Raw genomic sequence first — 23,968 nt, 5'->3', positions numbered from 1 at the left:
ATCACCTGTCAACGGCGTCCAATGGGCGTCGACTCCGAGGGCATTAATTGATGAAGGTGTCTCCAGTCTAGCGCACCTCCCCTCTCTGTCATTTTATTTGTGGTTCAACCAGCAGCCAGAATAGCAGCTGCATTTTAGCTCTTATTCTGTTTCTCTCTGACTCTCTCTCTCTTTCTCCCTCCCCTCCACCCCTCTCCCTCCCTCCCTCCCTCCCTCTCTCTCTCTCTCTCTCTCTCTCTGTCTCTCTGTCTCTCTCTCTCTTCTCGCTATTTTATCCCTCTGGCTGAGGCAGTGGTGTACACCTACCCCTCGTCCTGCTGCCGACCAGAGGGGAGTGGAGCCGGCAGAGGCAGGTAGCAGCAGCCCCGGCTTGGTGGACGCATCCGTCGCATTCCTCCACCATGCCGGACCGGGGCAAAAGGCGACGAGTGGATGCTGTCAGGTCATTCAAGCTATAGACACCGGCAGCTCCATTTAAGTCCGCATGTCAAAGTTTGCATTTCCATGACGCAGCAGCAGCAGCAGCAGTGTGGATGGATTAAAGGTATGAGCAGGATGCCTTGAGCTCGCGATCCCATGCCATTCACTGGTAAATCCATAATATACTGAGAGTGACTACATGGATTAATATTGGAGCGGATACATAAAACATGGGAGACCTGGAGTGTGGCTTTGAGGAAATGCAAGGAGTGAGACTGGGATACCTGCTCATCAAAGGCAAGCAAATGTTTGCTTTGTCTCAGGTCTTCACCGACCTGCTGAAGAACATCCCCCGGACCACGGTGCACAAGCGCATGGACCACCTGAAGGTGAAGAAGCACCACTGCGACCTGGAGGAGCTGCGGAAGCTTAAAGCAATAAACTCTATAGCTTTCCATGCCGCTAAATGCACTCTGATATCGCGGGAGGACGTGGAGGCTCTGTATTTCTCCTGCAAGACGGAGCGGGTGTTGAAGTCCAACAAAAGGAAAGCGAAAGCTGTGTGCACCCCCAGGGAAGAGGACGCGTCCCCGGGGCTCCTCCATGCGGACGCCGAACTGTGGAAGGAAAAAGTTTGGTTTAGTTTGCACGGTGTCCCGGAGACTCTGACACTTCACAACAAAACGGGCAGGAGGAGAGAGCTGACTCCTTGCCTTACCGACTCCAAACTACCTCAATTTTACCACAAAACGCGCGGACGGGAGTACCGTTCGGTGGCTAAGTCCAGTCACAAACACTTTAAAAACTATGAAACTGCTAAAATAACAGGGAACCGCGTTACTTTGAGCCAAAGGCACTCGTTTTTCCGGAGCGCGGTGAGCCGGCAGCCGGTGGTGCTTCAGTCCGCCATAGCTGCTCAGTCCAGGCTCTCGCGCTCAGCCGGCGACCTACTTCACAAAAGGAAGAGGAGGCGCGAGGGGGGCGGCGGCAGGGACAGCGCGAGGCACTCGTGGAGCAGGAGCAGACACGCGCACCACCACGTACCACCGGTGCTGCTCGTACAACCCAAATCTCCCGGCGGTCACGGGACTTCTTTCGGTGCTTTCCACCTCGGTCCGGATTTCTATCTCGACCCTAGACCTCATCACCACCACCACCACCAGCATCACCATCATCACCATCACCATCACCACGAGCCCACTTTCCCGGAGAGTTACAGCAGCGACACCGAGTCCAGCACCTACTCGGACCGGGCGTACCCAGACTCGGACTTTGGGTCCGGCCTCTCCACCACCAGCAACTCCGGGAGCTCCGATGAGGAAGAGGAGGGCGAGGATGAAGATGACACACAGTCAGAGAGTTCAGAGGTCAGCTCGGATGAGGAGGAGAGCTCCTCTCAGTCCGATTCAAGCTCGGTTTCTAGCCGGGTTTCGGTCCAGAGCATCCGGTTCAGACGGGCCCGGGTCGGCTCTCTCGCCAAAACTCTCAACACTAGTAAAGCACCTTTGGTCCTGCAGCCCACGTTTCACTACAACAACCAGCATCAGGAGAGACAACACAGGACACTGGGCCATGTTGCAGCTTCAGTGGACAGCAGGCAAGAGAAACGTCAGAAATGTGAATTTATATGCAGTGAAACTAGAAAGGAATTTGAACCCTTACAGCCACCACAATTTAACTCAACTGCTATAGGAGAGAGCTTTTTCTCTGAGTCCAAAAGGGAAAAGGTGTTTGAGGCTGATCCAAACAGAGCTGACCATGTGGACGAGCTGGCCCCTTATTCACCGGGATCCAACCGGAGTAAGGCCTTTCACCCTTCACGCAGGACACCGGGGCATCCCACCAAGTGCCCCCCGGGACTGAGCGCACAGTGTGACCAGGACAAAGACGCCAAGCTCCCCAAATGTGCCGACAAAAGGGAGGCGAAAGCCAGCAGCCTGAAATTGCCCACTCCACTGAAAAAGATAAAGACCGAGCCAGAGGAGCTGTCTGTGACCGCTGCCCCCCACCCGGACAGCGGCAGGACAGCCAGGACGCCACCCTTCAACCTCCACAATGTGAAAGTTAAAGTGGAGGAAAGCTGTGATGAATATGAATACCAGAGCCAGGCCACTGTAGTGAAATGTAAAGAAGATAAAACAGAGAGCAGCAATGGGCAGTATCCCATTAAACTCGGGGAGTTTTTCAGCAGCGGGGTTAAAGCCACAGAGAAGAGCCCTGATGTGGCCCCCAGGTCCCCCTGTGGTCGCATCCAGGACACCCCGTGTATCGAGGAGGGGGAGCATCGGAACAAAAACTGCAGGGCTCCGGTGCTGGGGAATAAAAAAAACCGAGTTTCCAGGACGCAAACAAAACAAAACGTGCCCAGGGTCAACAAGACTGCCTCTTCCTCTTCTTCTTCGTCGTCCTCTCGCACCGCGGGCTGCGAGGACGCATCTACGGAGGATTTACCGAGCAGACGCAAACGCAGCAACGCGAGCACTGTAGCGTCGCCTGCAAAAATGCCTTTCAGCCTGATGGCAAATTTCCCATCCCCGCCGTCGCTGGTTGTTGGCAGCGACGGGGATTTGTGCCCTGCTTACTCCCTGAACTCGCTGAGGGGCCCCGGGCCTCCCCCTCCGTCCCACCCCGTGTGGAGGTGGCAGCCAGGCGGCCAGATTCTCCCTCCCCCACACGCTCAGAGAACTAGGAAATACTGAGCTGGGTATAAAGCAAAAAACAAAAGCCCCCATCGTGTCCATCTCCAACCTAGTCTTAACTTGAGCTCACCAAATTGCTCGCAACTTTCTCGGTGTTTATTATTATTAATAATATTTTTTATTTGTGAATGGGTTTACATTCCGCTTTGTTTTGAAGTTTGATCGAGGAAAACCCACCAGATCCCCTTTTGGAGCCTCACATAACGCCCACAGGACTGTGCGACACCGCTCGTGGATTTATGCTTAAAAACGTGTGTTTTAAATAAGCTATCAATCCTAAGCAATATGTTAGGTTCTCCTTATTGTGTTTACTTGACTTTTTCTGACTATTTCTTCTTCTCTTTTCTATGCTCGACCTGTTGGATTGTATGGTGCCAGGGTTTTAGAGGGCTGTGCTTTGTCTGAAAGAGGAAAGGGGTTAAAAAAAATCCCACAGCATTCCTCGTGATGAGGCTACTCCTAATCTAGCTGGGACTGAGAGAAAGTTTGAATTGGTAAATCAAAAAAAGACAGAAAAAAATCAGGGTTCCCATTTTGTGCCACGTGATATATATTTTATAAATCAAAGCTGGGTTTTTTCTTTCATGACTGACATGCTGACCAGCTTGGCCACAATAGTGTCCAAGTGTTCAATATCAGAGAATTATTAAAATTTGGTTTATTAATGTCTATGTACACATGCTCACAGTTAAGCCTTTATTGGATCTGACAGTAATTTATTTTTGGTTGTTTGGTTTTATTTTTTTCTAGAGTTCATGTAATATGGTTTTCAGTCTTGTTATTTTTTCTGCGGAGTATTTCCTGGTTTGCAAATATGTGACTGTGCACAGACGCAGGCCCAGACACAACACAGGCCTTATGTACAGACAATCAAAAAAAAAAAGAAAAAAAAAGATTAAGGCTCAGACCTTCATAGCACGTTAGGTCCCACGACACACTCAAACATGCCCCTCCTGGTCTACTTGGACACCGATTTCTCCTGCACTCCATATTTGTGCCAGAGCCGGTCTGTATTTGAATATAGGTAAAGCAAAACACAGACATATTGACAATGTCCAGGATAGGCTGTGGATGGGGTGTGTTTGAGGAGTCACAGTGGGGCAAAACAGCACCAAAACAGCGTGAAACACCTTCTAGCTTCTCAGAAACAATGCGACAAAGCACAAGAGATACAGGCTTAAATGCATTGCACTTTGATACTGTTTGGGGTCTTGTTTCAGCTTTAGGGTTTTCTGGCTAGCCTGTGAAATGATGTCTGAGAGGTGCTGATGGAAAAAGAAAAAAGATTTGACTGTTTAATGTGGATGTAGACACAAAGGCCAAACTACATCCACGTGACTGCTATTTGAATATCTGGGAGTCATCCATATGCGAGTTTCCAACCATGCCATGATTTTCTGATTTTCTCAAATTTAATAATAATATGCTGATATGCGTGAAGCCACTGTTGTTCATTATGTTTGTCCATTTTTGTCGAATTATTTCCCATTATTGTACACCCAAAAATACAATCAGTTTGTAAAATATTCGTCCAGTAAATCACCATCTCATTATCTTTATTATAACCTTTTGAATATGGCCGCTCAGTGAATGTAGTACCCCCTAACCTGTTTCATTTCCTCTATAAATACAGTGTGAGCCTTTAAACAGAGGTGAGCCATGGTTGGAGCTGCACCTACATGTAGGTATTTTAAGTAAAAATGTGTAGATGTTTTTAATGGCAGTGCAGGACGCGCTCTGCTAATTGGCAGGCTTTTCTGTCTGCGACAAAGAGAGGCCCAGCTTATGGCGAGCCAGATCACAACAAACCCAAAGCCCGTGAATGATGTCAGTTCCCTCACAAGCACAGCAAAGGGTGCATTCATTCAGAGGATTGTAGGAACTATTTAATGGGTGATTGTAAAAAAAATGTACAAAAAAGTGAGTTTCACTCTGCTTAAATCAGCGTGGATACATATGGTAGATGTTTAGCCACGTGATTAAAACAGCCATGAAGCCCCAAACTCACCGTGGGCCTTATTTTTGAGGCGACGATTCAAACTTGAACTTATATTCTCAGCCTGTAAAAGTGGCTATTTTTGCAGCCGTGACACAAGCTGGTATATGAGCAGGCTAGCAGTAAAACGGAGGGGGTTGCACGGGGTTGGAGAGGTGGTGGTGGTGGTGGTTAGGGGGGAGTTGCTGTGTTGCAAGAGCGAAGCTTTCAACCTTTAATCCGCATGTCAAAAGCATAGGCTGCACGGCATAGGAAGAAGAGGAATAGCCTGTGCGGGTTTGCCCCCCTGACGCACCAGCCTATTCTCACGCAGCGCGCACAATGCGCGGCTGAGGGACGGAGATGGTGGTAATGGCCTGTTGGGAGGGTCTCTCCACCGTTAAGACAAATAGCTCTCTGACAGTGACGCTATCAATGTAAACAATTGCATCGTGCAGCAGCTCGAGGCTGCGTGCACCCTCCTCTCCCTCCTTCCCCTTCCTCCTCCTCTTCCCCAATCCCTGCCCTCCTCATTCACTCATTTACTTTTTTGATACAATACTTGAGGTCAGGTTTTTGACATGGAATTTGAAGTCACTGGTTGTTTATATGAAACTGAATATTTATTTTTGTGAATTTTTCTGGGGTTTTTCTTGTATATTGATTTTTTTGTTGTTGTGAATATATATAGAACAACTGCACTCGAAATGGAAACTTGAACGGTGGATTTCTGAAGCACTTTCCCTTTCTTTTTTTTAATTATGAAGCATTCATTAAACGCGACTGAGTGTAATTGTCAGGCTCTTTCTCTTTCTTTTAAATTGGATAGTCATTTGGTTGTTTTGGAGGGGGGGCGGTTAACAGATTTAATGATGGAGAAATTGGTCTGGGATTTGTATTGGGAGAGGGTTATGAAAACAAAGAAGTAGAGTGATTTTTAAACTTTTTTATGGGGTTTCCCTTTTCTTTTTTTTATCTTTTATTTTGGGAACACAGCTGCTTTTCATCATTGATATATGTTGCCATTAAAGGATTCCAACCTTTCAATTTACTCTGTAACACGAGTGATTTCAGAAATGTTTAAAGGTATTTAGGAGACATAACAAGCCTTCAATTAAATTGCAGATAAGAATTTTGTCCTGAGGCAAAGAGGTGTCAGATTTAAAAGGAAATGAGTGCTTATCCATATCGTGGACAATCTAACAGTAGGACTAATAGTGACTGATACTCCTCAAACATTCAGTATCTCCTGCTTGTACTCAAAGAGGGAATCCCTTCCCCGGTGTATTTAAGGGCTGTATGACGGAAGAAGTGGTAGGCCTGCGGATCCTGCAATAATAACAAGAGGCAAACCGCAGACATTTACGCATGCAGCATTTCCAACCACTGCACATGAGGTGGTGCAAGCCTTTACTCGCTTAAATACAAGAAGTATTGAGAAACCTCAATAAGCTGGCATCAACTGCACTCCTGCAGGGAACATATGTGCATCTAATAAAGCTTGCATGCATTTGCAAAATGTGTGCAGAGATGTCGAGGAAAATAGCATTATTCCCTTCGATAAATGTAAGTAGTTCTGCAACAAAACTGCATCTATATAAGGATGTTGTAGGAGAATACAAACAGAGTGTGGTGATACCACAGGGGGTAAAATACAATAACATAAACTATTAATTCACTACTATAGGTACCTGTATGGGTACAGCTAAATTCCCTCAAAGGCTAATAACCATATCATGTGCAACTTTTCTAAGAAGCTTTGACCAGACTTGCTCTCAGCTCAATCTGCCATGTTTGACGTGATGTTTCCCTGATTAATGGGACTCTGCGGTATAAGGTCCAGGCCAAAGCCCCGAGGTTGATAAGGGGAGCCGGGGCTGGCAGGCTGTCTGGCCCCGGTACGGCTGCTGTTGCTGTTGGAGCCTGGAGGGGCCATACTGGGAGCAGAGACCAGCCATAATGCTGCTGGCGTTTCAGGGTTAAATTCCAGTGAGGATTGGGAACCAGTAGACTGTAACTTCTATAGAATAACAATAGAAAGAATACGTGGAAAAAGAACAAGGTCGGATACAAATTGATTTTAATAATGATAATAACAAAAAATAAGGGTTTCTAAAGATCTCAGCGTATAGCACTTCAATTTATATTCGCGGCTGCCTGCAAGTTTGTGAAACGCAGTTGTGGGTAGTGCTGACAGACACATGCCGCGTTAAGGTCAGCACTTTGCATTGATCTTTGAGACAATTAAATACACGGAGACCGATAAAAGCTGTCAGGACGTTTTTATGTTTAATCTCTCAACTGTAAAGTATTTGCCTGTCACTCACCACTTAGCACAAGGTCACTCACAAGCTCATAATATATAAATATAAATAAATATAAATATTAGAAAACAAACAAGGGGAAGCTTTGTAAAAGATTCGTGTGTTGTTGTTGCAGGGTTTTAATGCATCAACAATTACACAGCCGTACCCTTTTTTCAGCCAGTGGTTCCTCTGTGTGTGTGTGTGTGTGTGTGTGTGTGTGTGTGTGTGTGTGTGTGTGTGTGTGTGTGTGTGTGTGTGTGTCTCAGGACTGCAGAAGAGTCCACGAAAACTGCTCTCTGCATGAAAGAACAGCTTAGCACAACACAAACTTGCAGCACTGGAGCCTCGCTGTGTGACGATGAAAGTTGCAAACACACACTTTGTGCATTTCTGACTGCTGCTGCAGGACTCACAGATTCCAACTATTTCCGTTTGCACCACAGCCACTGCAATCTAAAATTAAATTAATGCTGAAATAAACTCGTATATTTATCTAGAATCATTGTAAGGTTAAGCTATTTCATCAGAATAAATCTAATGCATTATTGCATTAATTCTGCACTTTCACATTTTTATTGCTGCAAGAATAGTGAACACAATGCATGCACAGTGCGTCTAAACAAACAACTTTTAACAGCGTCATCCACAAGATGAGCACGCACAGTCTTTAAAATCTGGTTTGGGCTCCTGATAACACTAACAACCAACCAAGAGGCGCGTGCACGTGTGGACGTTCATATGAGGGACTTTATGTAAATTCTATGAAATCAATAATTATAGCAGCCATCGACTGTGTGATGCGAATAGAAAGGGGAAATGGTTACATATAGGCACTATAATTATTGTATAGTTTCAAAATAAAAGCCGTCTCCTTTAATTAAATAAAACACCACGTGTTTGAGTTTTAGTGTGTGGCAGTGCAGAGCTTCTGTTGAAGGTGTAAAACAAACTTTCCTCGTGAGAAGTCGGTATAAACCAATGGCTGGTCCACGCGCTGAGCTGAGCGTGCTCCTCTATGTGACCCGCGTGCTTTTCCCTCTTTAACGTGACTTTATACAAGCTGTGGATCCCAGCAACAAGGTGGATTAAATGAACAATAAAAATCTCTCTTCACTCCCTTATTTCCCTCTTCTCGGTATTAATATTTGACCTTTTTTTTTCTTTCTTTTTAGGTCTGAGCTGTAAGCACGTTCACGCTTCAACAGTTGTGACTTTGAATAGAGTTTGAGTTACATGACGGGGCACATCTTTGAACTTATATGCAGCATTGATAACATAGAGAGTTTCATTGTATCTCAGTATTTCCACTTTTATTAAAAGCCCTAATTGTATACAAATACAGTTTTAATGTGTTAAATAAATAAATCCCCCATTCACAGCCGTGAATCACTTTTAAATTTAAAGTGTATGGTGACTGGCAATCAATCAAAAGGTCTGAGACCTCCATGAATTAAAATAAGTAGAGCAAAGGTCAGGGGCTCATAACATTATAATATTAATATAATTACGCAACCTTTACGCAAGACGCACTAGGATAAAACATTTTTTCAATTTTTTTTTTAAATCTTAATCAACTATCCCGAAGTTTAGCTCATTGGACTCTAGCTGCCATTCCCACATATTCATTCCCATCACTGAAGCCATATGTATGCATGTCATCGCAGCCTCCATCTGTACGATCTTGGCTGAACATGCGACAGGAAACAGTGGGGGGAAACAGCGCTGCCTCTTCTGGGTTTTACCCGGTTTCCCCCTGCACAGACCCGGGGTCAGAGGGAGGGAGGGCGGCCTGTATGGAGGGTAGATGGGAACAACTCTGCTGCTGTAACTTTTCCTGTATTAAATCACACTCAACGCTAAAAAGAGTATTTAAGTATTGAAAAAGATATATGTTATTTTGTAACTGCAAATTAAACTATAAAATCATTGCATTTTAAATGCCCATATGGTTGAACGGCAGGGTATGCTTTTTACATTTATTTCGAAATGTATCTATTTTATACATATACGTCTATTTGTTTGCGCTCCTGGTAACACAACAGAAAAATTATAAATGACTAAAAATAACGTATAAGCTAAATGTCACGGTTTTATTGTTTTCTATTATTCTTTGATTATTCCTATTATTTATAGCCTACCAAAAGCAGCATTGTAATTAAAGTATCTGATCAGCAGATTAGTGAGGATATCTTTACTGAAGTGACTGTATGTGTAAATTAAATTAAAATGCTCTGGAGTTAATAACTGACCCCAGAGCGTTGCAAACACGTTGAGGAGAGACACAGGGAGCCTACAGAGCCGGGGTCTGGTGGATTTCCCTGGCCAGAGGGACTGCATGGGGGGAGGAAAGGGGAAAACCAGCACCAGAGGGCTTCTGCTCGGTCATGGAGCTCAACTCCATTTGTAAAGGCTTTTCTGCGGGCAGGACAGAGCCAGATGTAGCCTAATGTTGAATGGAGCATGGAGGCTGCAGCAACTTTGAACATACAATTCAATCAGTTATCAACAAGGCTGCTTTAGTGACGTGTAGTACAGCGAGAAGCCCCAACTCACACTGATCACAATCACAGGAAACTTAGGTCTCTCCACTTTATCCGCACATGAATTATCATATTTAAACGGCTCGTGTTCGTTCCTCTGCTTTCTTTTTGCTTTTATTGTGTTCATATTGCCGGTGGCTCCCATCAGAGGTTTATTTATGAATTATTCATCAGTTTTATCTAGAGGATCATTTATAGGCCCATTAACACATTTCTAAAATGCTTTAAGCTCCAATACTGGTAGGTTTGTGGAGCTCATTTAACTGGAAAATAATACAACTTTCAAATATGTTTTTTTTTTATTAAGAGATTTCTAAAAATAAAAGAGAATCAGCGTTTTTATTTATAAAATAGTCTTTGAAGAAAAAAAATTAAGACATTCAGCCCTACTTAAACCGTGTCACAAACACGAACATATAAAATAAGACAAATTGGAACACCACATGTATTTTATTTTGTAGTGACCCAAGTTAAAATTCCTGTTGTTCATTTTTTAAAATTGCCTAATCCCATTACATGACTGACTGAACATGTGCCATGTATGAGCATGTTCCAACTAGCCCCCTGAACTTATTATTATAATAAATTATTATCGTCATATATTTAAGCTAATAGTTTTTCTCATTTTAAAAAATAGAACTAAAAATCAGGGAGATATTCAAAGGAAATGCTAACTGTGGAGAGCATTTATAAATGCTTTTCCTGTTTAAAAAAATATTAAACTCAATAAATGATGTGGCTGTAAACTGAACCACACACACATTAATCTCATATTATTTTATGTTGTAGCTATGGTAGAAACACTTAGAAAGGACACATTATTGTCATGCATTCTTTGCATGCTTTATATTATTTATCATTATATTTTTATGCAAAAACCTATAAAGCTTCCACAGTGTGTTTGGTCTAATATGGTTCATCTCATTGGTTTAACTGGCTACATTTTTTTTGTTTTTACTTTAAACATGTTTGAAAATTTACTATAAAACAGTAATTTTGTGAAAAAAATAAGAAACAATATGAATCAAACTTCCATAACTTTGTAAGAATTTCAAATTCATATTTTGCCGTATTTGGACACATTTGATCCAAGCATCTAAAAATAAATGCAGTGTTAGAGGGCACGAGAAGAGAAGACAGTTTTAAAGCTCCGGTGTGTATTTCTCCTCTATATCAGCTGATTGAAATGTTCCACAGCCTGAAAACTAATATCTGGACATTAGTTCCCTTTATAAAACCACAGATCAGTTGAGAACATTACACACTATAGGGGGATTTGAACACGGCCACAAGCAGCGGTGACCTTTGACCCCTCATACCAGGGAGTTAGGACAAGGAGCCTAGGCTGGATTGAGGATAAAAGCCACCAACACACACACAACAGAGAAACCTCCTCCACCGCAGACACAGGGACACATCTATCAAACATCTATATAATTTCTATTATTAACATATAAAATGCAAATAATTCTTCGAAAATGACAAAACACTGTCAGAAAACAGAGTTGTGAATACACTCAGGCCACAGCTTGTTGGTTATTGATTACTATGTCAGTACCATTGGCCTTTCCCTAAGTCGACAGATATTCTCACCTCAGCTCAGTGAGGGCTACATGTCAAACGTCAGACAGATAAAAAACAGCATATTGCCTTGCTGCAGGGCATGCAGGCAGGAGACATCATGTGTCAGAACCAGATTTGAGCGGATGAGCTTCCTTTCTTCTTCTCTTCAAGTAAAGTTTCATAAATCAGGGGAGTGAGAAATATAATATGACATTTTTTTGGATGAGTTGTCCAGGCCTTGACAGATAAAGTTTCAGACAACTGTTCTCACCTGTTTTTTTATATTCAGGATGTGAGACAAAGGGTAGAGCTAGACTTATTGTAACTAACTCCTTATTGAGGCCCTTTTCACTTATAAGTTTTTCACATTTAACTTTGAATGACAAAATGTGTGAAACACTCCTTTAATAAGATGAATTTATGTTTATCTGTAGTACAGGTATTAATAATAGGTAATATTAAATTAAATTATTTATCACTTTACCCAGTCCATTATGGCTCAATAGATTTAAATATGGCTGTTATGTGAGTTTATTAATTCCTTCAGATTTTATAGAAGTATTAAGATTTACAGAATTATGTGAGTTTACAGGTAAATTCTGTTTTTAATCCCTTTTACACACCCAATTGTCAGTTTTTAGTGACTTAATGCTACTTTGATGGGTTTTTTTTTCATTTTTATTTTTTATGTCTTTTGTAGCCCATAGTATCTTGTGAAGCTAATTTTCTGTTTTTCTCCCCAGTCTCTGTTTTCAAACTCAGGCCACTGCTCCTGATGATCCGGCTCTGATAAGATCTGCGTGTTACAGTGAATCCTCGTTAATAATTTGGCCTGATTGAGGCTTGTTTGGAGTGTAACGTGAGCCCGCAGAGCTGCCTCTCCTCCCCCGGGGAAACTGACACAGCGCCGTCAGACAGCTTTTAAATAAGGATGTTTCACTTAGACTTTACCAGGACTGAAACTTAATGTGTGCCACGTCGCTTTAAAGAGCTTTATGATCTAACAAATGAATGATTAAGTAGTGCATTCAAATATATAGCATTCAATAAACCAGAAATGCATGTTTTTCTATGTAGTCAGTAATTTTAGCCTAATAACCCATTACTTTATTTACTTTTGGTGACCGTTTAATCATGCATCATCATGACTAGATTTTTTCTGCAGTTATTCTGCTTTGACCTCTTTTAAAAATCCGGCTTACTTCAGGTTTATCATGACCCTCCACATCTCCCTTCGGCCTCCTTTTTGAATCAGTGTGGCTGAGCAGCTTGCAAATGAATTTGTGAATGCATTGGTTGAAAAAAAGAAGCAGATGCACAGAGTTTGGGGCGCGCAACAACTCAAGTAACCCACTGGTGCTGCAGAGTAAAGTCCCTTTAACGAGCTCCGTGCACAAAGAGAAGAATCAGGTAATGTTCTGCTTGTTGAGGGGATCATCAGACACACAGGAGCTTTTTATCAGCCTAAAGCATCTGATTGGACGACACGTTTTTAATGTGTGACTTAACTGTGAGTATGGCCTAATTAATGGGTGAACACTAAGTCACAGGCATCACACACGTGTATTAATATTGATTTTTATAGAAGAATCTTTCAATCAGATATGCAGTTTGTTGTTATTTTTCAGGTTAGAAAAATAAAAGCTGCACTGCCACGACAGCTTCTTAAAATATAGTATAAATGATGAAAATATATGAAGGAATAGAATTTAAAAAAAATACTCAAAAGTGATGATAGAACAACAACTTCCATTATGTCCCATTATTATTTCTACAAATAAAAACGCATTTTATTTTACACATCTTCTGTTTCTTCTTCTTTCTTTCTTTTTTATGTTGACTGATGGTTGTCTCCTTTTCTGCTGTGGAAACTCGCTGCCATGACTGCCTAATCTGCTCATCTTCTTTCATTTGTGTTTTGGCAACATGATGCAGCGCTTTGCCTCACAAATAAAAAGTGGTTGCATCATTTTTAAACATCTAAAACCTGATAAATTGTGTAAGAGGTTGTGATCGCTGGTCACATTTAGATAGAAAGCTTCACTGTTGAAGAGAAGTCTCTGTGGTCACACCTGAATCTGACATAATTTACAAACTAACTGACCTAATGAAACTGCTCGATTAATTGCTGTAGAGTGAGTGTGGCAGTGTCTAAAGGATTTATATGTCCTAGATTTATTTTTGTCACTCAAAAAGCCTTTCATAAAAATGTATTGGAACATTGTCACTGCCTCAATAAGACTTATTTCTTCATCTAACCGATTAAAAAGAAAGAGTAATTCAGCTGTTATATGGATCATTTGTTTATAATGTTGAGGACGGTGGGGTCTGGTAAGATTCGGCCTATATTTATCTTCCAAACTAAAAAAAATATAGAAAGTATTAAAATAAAGTTCAGTTTGAGGGAAGTTATCTGATATGTGAGCCAAAGAAAGTGGCAACATGATTTAATATTTCTAAAAAAAAACAAGCTACAATAAGAAAAGAGGAAGTTGCAGTCGTTATGATGCAACATTTGAACTCAGAAGGAGATATTTCTTTCTCTAAATATATAAATGTGATAAATAAAAAGGTGGGTCAGATGTGACCTCGAGCTGTTGATGATCATACAAACAACTTATACTGTATTTTATTTGTATATCTCCTCTGTTTAAAGTACATATCTTCACACCACATGTGATGATGTAGCCTTACCTCTTGCTTAATCTCCTCTCAGACAGTTTAATGTAATAATAAACGCGTTAAAATGATGCTGATTAATAGTAAGCTGAATAGATGGGCTGGTTTTCCTCCCCTACGTACCTGCTTTCAGAACAAAACCCACATGCCTCTATGTTTTTCCTAAATCTCTCCACTTAAAGCGTGTCTAGCGGAGTCAGCTGTGCTGTTCCCCGGCGGACTCGGTGTCCTCGGTAGGGGCGCAGACTGCAGGCGCTTACATAACGCTTATTACGCCTCTCCGTTACGCAGCACCGCAACCATCATACAGCGACTTCTTTTTCTAATTTTCGTTCACTTAATCATTTGTTAATTGCACCGGCGCGCGCACGCGTCGAAAACACAGCACGTGCTTAACGAAATAAGCAGGTTATTAAGAGCTCGTGGGCCTGGGCTGGGCTTTACGCACCGTCACCACTGCAGCGCTGCATATTTATGTTCAGGGTTTGGGTAGAAAAATGATCCTCAAAGTGTGATCCGGGCACCTCCAGGGGGGCATGCATGGGCTCCGGTGCAGCAAGTAGCCTAAAGCATTGTGTATTTTCACCGGAAAATAATTTACACCCACTGATAGCAGATTTAAAATATACACAGCGTTAAATATGTGTTTAATTCTGACGACTGTTTTGTTTTCATATACATGCATTTGAGTCAATATTAAATCAACAATACAATCCCGCTGTTTAGTTTTAATTGCAAAGCCAGTGAGATTTGTTTGTGTGGTCACACGTGTGCTCACTTTACTGTTTTTATGACGTGAAGACGTCCGAGAGTCTGTGAGTGGTGAAACGAAACGAAATCGCAAAAATATGCGCGTATTCCGTATAAAAAATGGACAGAGAAAATGTGTTTGATTCCCCCCGCTGTGCCTCTCCGTGCTGCCGGCAGCTTCGGGAGATGGAGCGGTCTGACAGCGCCTCCTGCCGGCCACGGAGAGAAGTGGGAGATTCTCTTAAAGGGGATGTCTGCAAATCCGGAAGAGTTTTTTAAGGTGGGCCGGTGGAGTTAGCTGCACTACGAAGCCGTTTAAAAACACACACACACACACACACGCACACACACACACACACACACACACACACACACACACACTCACACACTCAATAGCTCATAGGGCAAACTGGACTCAGACGGAACACTTTGACCGGTATCGTTGAGTTTTTGCGCTTCTCATGCTAAGAGCTCAGAATCGCTTTGCAAAAATACGCGAATAAACCAGGGGATTCACCCCGGAGCTTACAACCTCACCTTTTACTTCAAAAATATAACAACTGGAGGGTGAGAAGTTTTTCTCTTCCCCAGTTTAAAACGACATGTATAAAGGACTGTCTTGAATTAAGCAAATAAGTGTCGGTTATTACCAAAACTGTGACAATTTAATACAATAATCCACTCAGTTTAAACCCAGCTGTTAACTGTGCCACTCCGTTGTCCCTTAACTTGTCAGAAAAAAATATGTTTTAATACTCAGGAAAAAAATTAGAGGGCTAATAAGATTTCATATTTCCACGCTGCAGGTTATTATACGTTATAGTTTGCTTTATATTGATATGCTGGCTCATTTAAGTCGGCTGGTATGATTATACAAGACTGGCCCCTAAAACAGATTCCTAGCCTATATTCCTGCTGATATAATAAAACATAGCTGTGCTTACTTTTGGATACTTTTGCAGACTCCAGATGTTGTTCTTAATGTTGATGAAAGAACGCAGATCCCACAGGTTAGTCCAACCGGCTTCAAATGAGCTCAATGAAACCAATAATATGATTTTCTCCATGGCTTGACGCAGCCAAACGAGACGGTAGAGAAATAATTCATCTTTTTGTGGTTATGGTCGCAGGCCTATAAGTGAAGCATGTGGGCGCGCGGCCAGGTCACTGTAGGCCACTTTAGTTTATCCCATTGAAACGGTTTTAAAACAACATACTGAATAATACTATACAGGCCCTGTCTATCTTTAGATTAAAAGAGTACAGAAGAGGTAGACAATATATGCCTAATATAAAATATGATAAAGTCTACATTTTGGTGTTTCTTTCTCCCTTTAGGCTGCGTCATTTTGCAGTGTTTGTGACTAAAGCAGCAGCAGTTCAGACAGCAGCACAGGCTTTTATTTATATCCCTGGACGTTGATTTATTCTGGAAAAGCCACGTAGGTAACTGCTATTAAAGTTTTTCTGTGATGCGGTGACCTTTATGATTTTCACGGGACGGAGAGCACAACATACACCACGTGGCACTAAAAGAGGACGTTAAGTGAAAAAGAGCATAATCACATAAAACAGAGGAAAACCACAATAAAAAAAATATAGGACAACTGCACTAATACACAACATAGGGCCTTTGCTAAAAGCATTTAATTATAAAAAATGGTGTCTACCTATTTCAGGACTATTCTGATGCATATATGAGCATATTAACCGGCAATAAGTCGTTTTTCTTTTGGTCCCAGCTTCCTCCTCCGTCTCTCTCTTCTGGTGCCTTCATTTGCATACAGTCCCTCTCTGTTCTCCTACACACCTCGTATAAGAACAGTGTCCGTGGTGTCAACGCACCTGCTTTTCTGCCCCACTCCTCCCTCTCCTCAGTCTCAAACCTGTGTGTCCTCGTCAAACTTCAGTGTGTCCACTCAGCTGCTCTCCTGAGCTCTCGCTGCGGCCTCTGTCCGGAGACCTCGCTACGACCAGACATGTTCGCTGCTTTCATCTACACGCTCGTTTCGCTGCATCCGTTTTTTCATCGCTCTTCCGTGGCTGTTTCTCCACCAGAACACGATAATTCAACGTGGTTCATGGGCTGCGTTAACGACAGCAGCAGGCTACATGCACCCAAAGGTGCCCGTGACCTTGACCCGGTAACCTGCTCTGTGCGCTGCCTGGATGAGGGGTAAGTCAAGGGGAGAATGGAAAAGAACACCGTGAGTGAGTTGCATTTCAGCCAAAGCCGGTTTATATATCTGTGTCAAAAGTAGCGTAAACAGGATTACAGTGCATCTTTTCCCCCCATTGTAACTAACTGTAACTAACAAACAATTCTTAACTGTGAAATTAACAGAGCTGTGGAAAAAACATACCGTAATACATCATACTATATTTTTTACAGTGAAGTACAGCCGCCAGTAATTGATCATAAATTACAGTTTTTCCATTTTTTCCCCATTTTTTTTACAGTGCAAAATTATTCCCAGTGCTTCGTCAATGGTGATACTGATGATATTGTATTAGAGATGTCTCCTAATATACATAAAAACATTTTTTTTAAATAAATTACACGCACCCTGTATTCTGTAGCTATTTTATTATTTTTGAAATATTTTATAACACACAAGCAACATACCAGGCTTTTTAAAATAATATAAGTGACTTTTTTCTTCTGAGAAAATTTTGAAATTGGGGCCAAGTGGCGAAAAAACTTTTTTTCATTAAATCAAAAAGCCTTAAATACTAGAATAAAATGTGTTTTTGGTTTCTGAGCTCAGTCAGATATATTGGCTGACAATATGTTGGAAATATTTTTTTTAAATTGTCTGCAATAAAGTGTAGCTTACTGCTGCAAAGACAAATTTTAATGTTAGACATCTTGGATTTCCGCCAGTAAGGAACCCTCTGTCACACCACATTTCAAGTACAGAGTTTTGTAAAAGTGTGTTTTAATGACCTGGATGCACTCAGACAATATTTTTTTAATAACTTTCAATTATTTGTTGTTGAAGATACCAGGTTGCAGCACTGACCTCGGAGGCTTGTTTCTGTGGCAACCAGCAACAAAGTTTGTTGGCCAGTGAGTGTTTTAACACATCTTCCACTGGAGGGACAAAAGATGTCAGAGGAGAAAGACAAAGGTGAGACACACTGCTGCTTTTCCCTTTTTCTTCCGGTGTTTAACCATGGCTTCTTTATGTCCTGATTCATCTGTGGCTGGGGTTTTCTGTGTTTTTTTTCCCCCTTTTCTATTCTAGTGTCCTCTACTTCCCTGTTGGAGAGGAACAGGGAAGTGTGGCACTCTACAGAACTGAAGGACCATTTCTGCACAGCATTCGTGTGTCTACGTCTTCAGACAAAGTGCAGGCTGGGAAGACTTTTGTCGTGGAAGTTTCTGGAAACCTGGCTGGACGCCCCAACCTGCCCACAGGTCAGCTGCTACTGTAATTTACACAGGTGTTCTTGGAAATATGACTCTTTAAACTGCACATAGAGTGACTCCTGGGATATAAATACTGTCTGACCTGGCAAAGAGGTTTGTTTTAATAAAGCTCTTTTGTCCTTTATGTACAAGAAAAAAAGGAAGCTTTTTCTATTAGTTTACATTGTCTGTAATTGTGTTGAAAAAAAAAACTTTGTGAGGGGGAGGGGTTGGGGGGATGGACGGAAAGGGTCTGTTCATGGTTTCACAATTACTCCAAGTTTTTGCTTGAATCATGAAATTAATTGTAATATTATTTTTTATACAATAATTTATTTCTAATAATAATTTTATCCCATTATTATTATCACCATAACTGAAATTATTATAACGAAAACTCTGAAATGTATAAAGAAATGCAACTGTATTTTACAATGTCAGCATTCTGTGTTTGTATGTTTATTTTAACTTTTAAAGGTTAAATAATAATAATTTAAAAACTGACTTATTTGCATAAAATGTGTTAATTTACATAATTTACATGTTTGGATACAAACTAGAAACAAGCTCCATGAAGTTGTGCATTTAATTGGAAATCACATTTTACATTATTGTTTGTTGGCAGCTGCAGATGCACAGTGTAATGTAGTTAAAGATGAACAAAATAATTTATTTATATTATATATTTCAAAATAATTGCAATTCTATAAATGTAAATATGAACAATGATGTATAGTACAAAATAATCAAACCAAACGAATTATTGTTTTTTAGAAAATATTATTTCATTTTGTGCTGACTTGAGTTTTTATGCGAAAGAATATATTTACACATAGAGTAAAAATGTCAGGATATCTGATTCATGTTTACATAATTAAAAATATTTGTAGCATGTGTTAGTGTTTCCATTTCCTTGTTTCAAATGGATATTTCTGTGATTTTCAGGGATTCTGGGTCTGCGAGGGGAGGACTTCTTTTACGTCACTGTTGAGTTTCAGGAAACGACCTCTGAAGGTCAAAGTTCACATCATGTCAGCGTGTCGGATGACGGCTCCTTTGTCGTGTCCTGTGATTGGATTTTAGAAACTCCAGGAGAATATGAGCTCAGTAAGTAATACAGAGCAAACAAATTAAGATATATGTTAACAATACATTTATAAAGAAATATGCATTTTTTTTGTAGTCTCCCTCATTCCCTCTCATTTTTGTCTTTTACCCTGTCATTTTCTGTTTAGACGTCAGTGTCTCCAACCCCCTCTCCACACTCTCCTCCACCCTCCACCTCTCCGTCTTGCAGCCCTCTGCACTCAGCTTGGTGGTCTCTGTGCTTCATGGACCTCTGGGTGTGCCCTCCTGCATCCCATCCCTACAGTCACACTCCCACACTGTGACTGTGGAGGCAGCATACCTGGACCACCCTGTCACACTGCAGGCACACATGGCTGATGGTCGTGCAATAGAGTTTCTTTGGTCTTTTTCTCACAAGGAAAAAGAGAAAAACATAGAAGGTGTAAAAACATCTTGCCTTCCCAACTCAGACTGTCTGAACAGCACTGTGGTAAGTAGGGCTGAGGATGTAGCACTGCAATGTGATGCAGGTGTATCTCAAAAATAGGTGTTTTAGCATTTAAAGCTGAAGTTCTAGTTCAGTTTTTTAATTGATCACCATATATTTTTTAACATTTATCAACATGGATCAACAAAACCTTGTAGTCTTCTGGCAGCTTTAGCACATTGGTGGTCTGTAATAAAAACAAGGAGTGTTGTTTACATTACTACATAAAGTAAATAAATCAAAAGCATTACTACCAATAAATCAGTGATGTTTTGGTCAGCCTGCTTGACAGCCCTGCCTGTTTGTGACTGATTTAAAACAAAGAATATCAAAAACTATAACTTTCAATACAAAGATAATAGATGTTGCCCTATTTTCATTATCTGCTTCTTATTGTCTCTTATCAGCTGAAAATATGGAGGAATTGCACATTTAATGAGGACAAATAATGGACAGTTTGAAAAAAATGTATGAGATAATAATTGCTTTCCAAAAAATAAGGTGATTTTAGTTATATAAAATAGCAATGACGCATTTAAAATGAAAAATATTCATTGTTAAATCTTCCTCACAATTCACTGTCATGTTTAATCTGATTAATTAACTAATGTCATTTTAAATGCCTTCAGAACTGGACCTTTGGAACAGAGGGAGTTCACACAGTGTCAGTGAACGCCTTGACTAACTATGGATGGACACAGGAGACATTACATGTTGTGAGTACATCTGCTACCATTTGATGAAAATGTAATATGCATGGTCATTATTGATGGAAGGATAATGACAAATAAAATTGCTTTTATTTTTTCTGTTTCTAAGAGAGGCTCAGTAATTTTTTTAAACTAGCCGGGCACTGTAGTTAAGCAAATTCTCAGTTTGGGACTATTTTCAGCTGCAGATTAACACACATTTGGTGAGAAAGAAAGTAATTACAGCAGGATAACCGATGTGGGATTGATGCAAAATAAACTGAAAAGCCCATGTTTATTGTAATACTTTTTTTTTTTTGAAAATCAGTGTTAGAGCAAATCACATTTATTGTAATAAATAAACATGCCACCCAGTGCAATGGAGCTCTATAGAGACAATGTGCAATGTGTTATACTCATAAACTGCAGCTGAAGTGCTAACAAAATGCCTGTATCAGCTAAAACACTTATGGACCAGTTATCTGTAAGTAAACTAAAACACCTGCAAACATAATACTGCATAGCTATCAGATTAATGCACTATATCACTAGTTACATACTGATAGAAAATGTTCACTTAACCAACAGACTTACAACTTATATTTGCATAAACCTGACATTTGGATATTTGACTTTGCCATTCTTCTTGTTGATGCCTCGCATCTTATTGTGTAGGGTGCACCCTACCGTTAGACCGTATTATATAATGTATACTGTATAATACCTTATTTATATAGTCTATTTATAATACACACACTATGATCCAACCCGGTCCTGAATGTCACATTTTGTTTACTTCGCAATTGTGGCGCGAAACACTTAGCTAGTTAAATAGATAACACCTGCATTTATTTCAAGCCTTCAGAGTTCACTGCACACTTTAAGGCAAAGCACATAAAATGTTATATTTCACTATTTGTTGGGTTGGACATTACTTAACCCTATTATGCCACCGGAACGATTTTCTCGCGTCTTAAAACAGCTCCCTACTCTTACCCCGGGGAGTCTTTAAAAGGGTCTACAACACCCTAGAGGTGTATAAATACCAGCCACCCCTATAAAATGTAGTGCGCCCGTATTGTGATATTTACGGTAATTATATAATATATTTATGGTAAATTCATTGAATTTATTGGAGATTTGCGGCGGATTAAACGCAGAAGCATTTTCTGTCAATATGTCGTAGTTTTTTATTTCCAGTATATGCATGACCTCAACTACTGGAGCTGCAGCTCTTAAGACAGTTGTTTGTTAGCAGACATGACAAGCATGTCGATTGAGAGTGAACTATTTTCCCTTCTGGTGTAGGCAGTTGGACTTAATTGTCTCAATGGCACAGGAATACCAGATTCAGTGGTTTCAATTTATTGTTGTTTCTGTCTTTTCCTGGGATGAGTTGACAATGAGAGAAATATAAAAAAAATAAGCAGACTTATTCCTTGCTGCCACATTTTTGTGTTTTTGTCTGCATGTTGTCTATATTCAACCTATGTGAGTTTGTGCTTACTTTCAGGTGGTCGTGCCTTTTGCTGTCTCTGACCTGAGAGTGAGTGTATCGGGGAATGAGCTGACCTCCGGAGAAGAAGTTTCTGTGGATGTGGAGCTGTTCACCACCATGAAGCACCTACTTGTCCTCAACATCACGCAGAACACACAATATGGCAGCACTGAGACTGATAATTACAACAGAAAGATCAGTGACAACATCAAAATTGCTCACCAAGAAAACAGTAATATTCAAAACTGTAACAACAGTAATAGAAGCATCAGAAATGATCACGGTCTCAATCAAAACCACAGAAACATTTATTGTTATGGTGGGACCTACAGCTCAGACATGCACCACTTCGTCCCTCTTCATCTCTTCAACATCTTTAACCGCTCCAGCTGCCATTTGCACCTCCACCTTCCCTGTCACCTCCCCACCACTGCAGGACAATACTACCTCAAAGTGTCTCTTTTCTCCACCTCTGACCCTTCATCAGTGCTGCTCTCCACTGTCCTGCCTCGAGCCTTGATGGTGTATGAACCCATATGTATCCTAAGGCCTTCTGGGAGTTGGAAGTCAGCCGCTTCAACACAAGCAGAATTCAGCCTGGAAGTTGTCAGCCCTGCCAGCAGCATGGGTTCAAGGGTGATTTGGACATTTAGTTTGGATAATGTTACTGTTATGAGCAGGACAACTGAAGAGTGGAACTCAAATGTGTCTCTTACAATAGCAGGATGCTATCAAGTGACAGTTAAGGCCTTTAATCCGATCAGCTGGGCCTCATTCTGCACACACATCCTCGTTCAAGAGCCAGTTGGAGAGTTGGTGTTGAAAGTTTCCAGCGTGATCACAACAAATCAAAAACACTCAGTTTTATTTAGCGTTTCAGCAGGATCAAATGTGACAGTATCTCTGCTGGTGAATGCAACATTGCTGTACAGAAACAGCAGCTACAGTATAGGTGACGAGGCAGCGGTGGTTTTGTTTTTCGACCACATCGGGACGGTTGTGGTTGAGCTTCAAGCTGAGAATCAAGTGTCTTCTCAGAACAAAAGTGTGAGAGTGTGTGTTAAGGGGAACAGGAAGCCATCACCGCACGTTAGACTTAATCCGGTGTGGCAACCACCTACCAGTCAAAGTCCTGTTCAGAACCTGGCTGACAATGGTGAGAAAATGTTTTTAATTAACACCCACTGAACTGAACAAAACATTTGAACATTAATTTAACATTTTAAAAACTCAGTGTGACTTTCTTTTTGTGTTAATGTTTCTTAAATGTCTGAGTTTTTTTTCTGTTTATGTATTTCGCCTTTGATTATTATGATACATTTCTAAAGCAATTCATGATATCTTTTTTTTCACATGGCACCATCCAATTTCCCTTTTTTACATGCAGATTTAGTTAAATGAAGAGAAGACTAAAGGTGAATTATGAAAAATTGTAGATATCATCATGAAACTTCCCCAGTTCATTACTTACATTAAGACATTTTTTTATTGCAACGATTCTGAACAATTCCAGTCTTGCAATCTGTCTTGAATGGACAAGCATTTGCTTTTTGGTTAACTGCTTTTTTTTGGATAATTTCTCACTTACCTGAGACAAATTGTTTATGTTTGCTCAACACAATTCTTCACCTTTTTCATGAAGCATTTATAACTTGCAGTACATATACTGTATATATCTATAATGTCTGTTTTGATCCCTAACAGTGTGGATTTATGCGGAAAAGCAAGCTTATCCCACAAATACAGAGATATTATTCCTGGCTATGACTGAAGTACCAGACCCAGTGGAGTTCCTCTGGCACTTTGGAAACTCGAGATCAGTCAGGACCACGTCAAGGAATTTCACCAAAAGATACAACAAACCTGGCAGGTATGAGACATG

General features: G+C 40.9%; 2 protein-coding genes across 2 annotated transcripts in view; both read left to right on the top strand.

Annotated features, from left to right (window-relative positions):
* Positions 1-383: 383 nt before the first annotated feature.
* Positions 384-5,903, top strand: skida1 (SKI/DACH domain containing 1). The gene has a single exon (XM_059327047.1). It carries the CDS (start codon positions 651-653, stop codon positions 3,117-3,119), a length of 2,469 nt encoding a protein of 822 aa, XP_059183030.1. The 5' UTR covers positions 384-650; the 3' UTR covers positions 3,120-5,903.
* Positions 5,904-19,442: 13,539 nt separating this feature from the next.
* Positions 19,443-23,968, top strand: part of LOC131962437 (polycystin-1-like protein 1) — a 37,401-nt gene continuing 32,875 nt past the window's right edge. Inside the window, exons 1-6 of the mRNA XM_059327439.1 lie at positions 19,443-19,451; positions 19,642-19,902; positions 22,102-22,318; positions 22,523-22,652; positions 23,019-23,242; positions 23,791-23,956. Coding sequence (XP_059183422.1) covers positions 19,443-19,451; positions 19,642-19,902; positions 22,102-22,318; positions 22,523-22,652; positions 23,019-23,242; positions 23,791-23,956 — 1,007 coding nt within the window. The remainder of the gene's footprint in view (positions 19,452-19,641; positions 19,903-22,101; positions 22,319-22,522; positions 22,653-23,018; positions 23,243-23,790; positions 23,957-23,968) is intronic.

The sequence above is a fragment of the Centropristis striata genome, chromosome 23 (assembly GCF_030273125.1).
Source record: "Centropristis striata isolate RG_2023a ecotype Rhode Island chromosome 23, C.striata_1.0, whole genome shotgun sequence".
NCBI classification, from domain to species: Eukaryota; Metazoa; Chordata; class Actinopteri; order Perciformes; family Serranidae; genus Centropristis; species Centropristis striata.
Note: the sequence above shows the minus strand (reverse complement) of the source record. Positions and strands in the feature narration are given on the sequence as shown.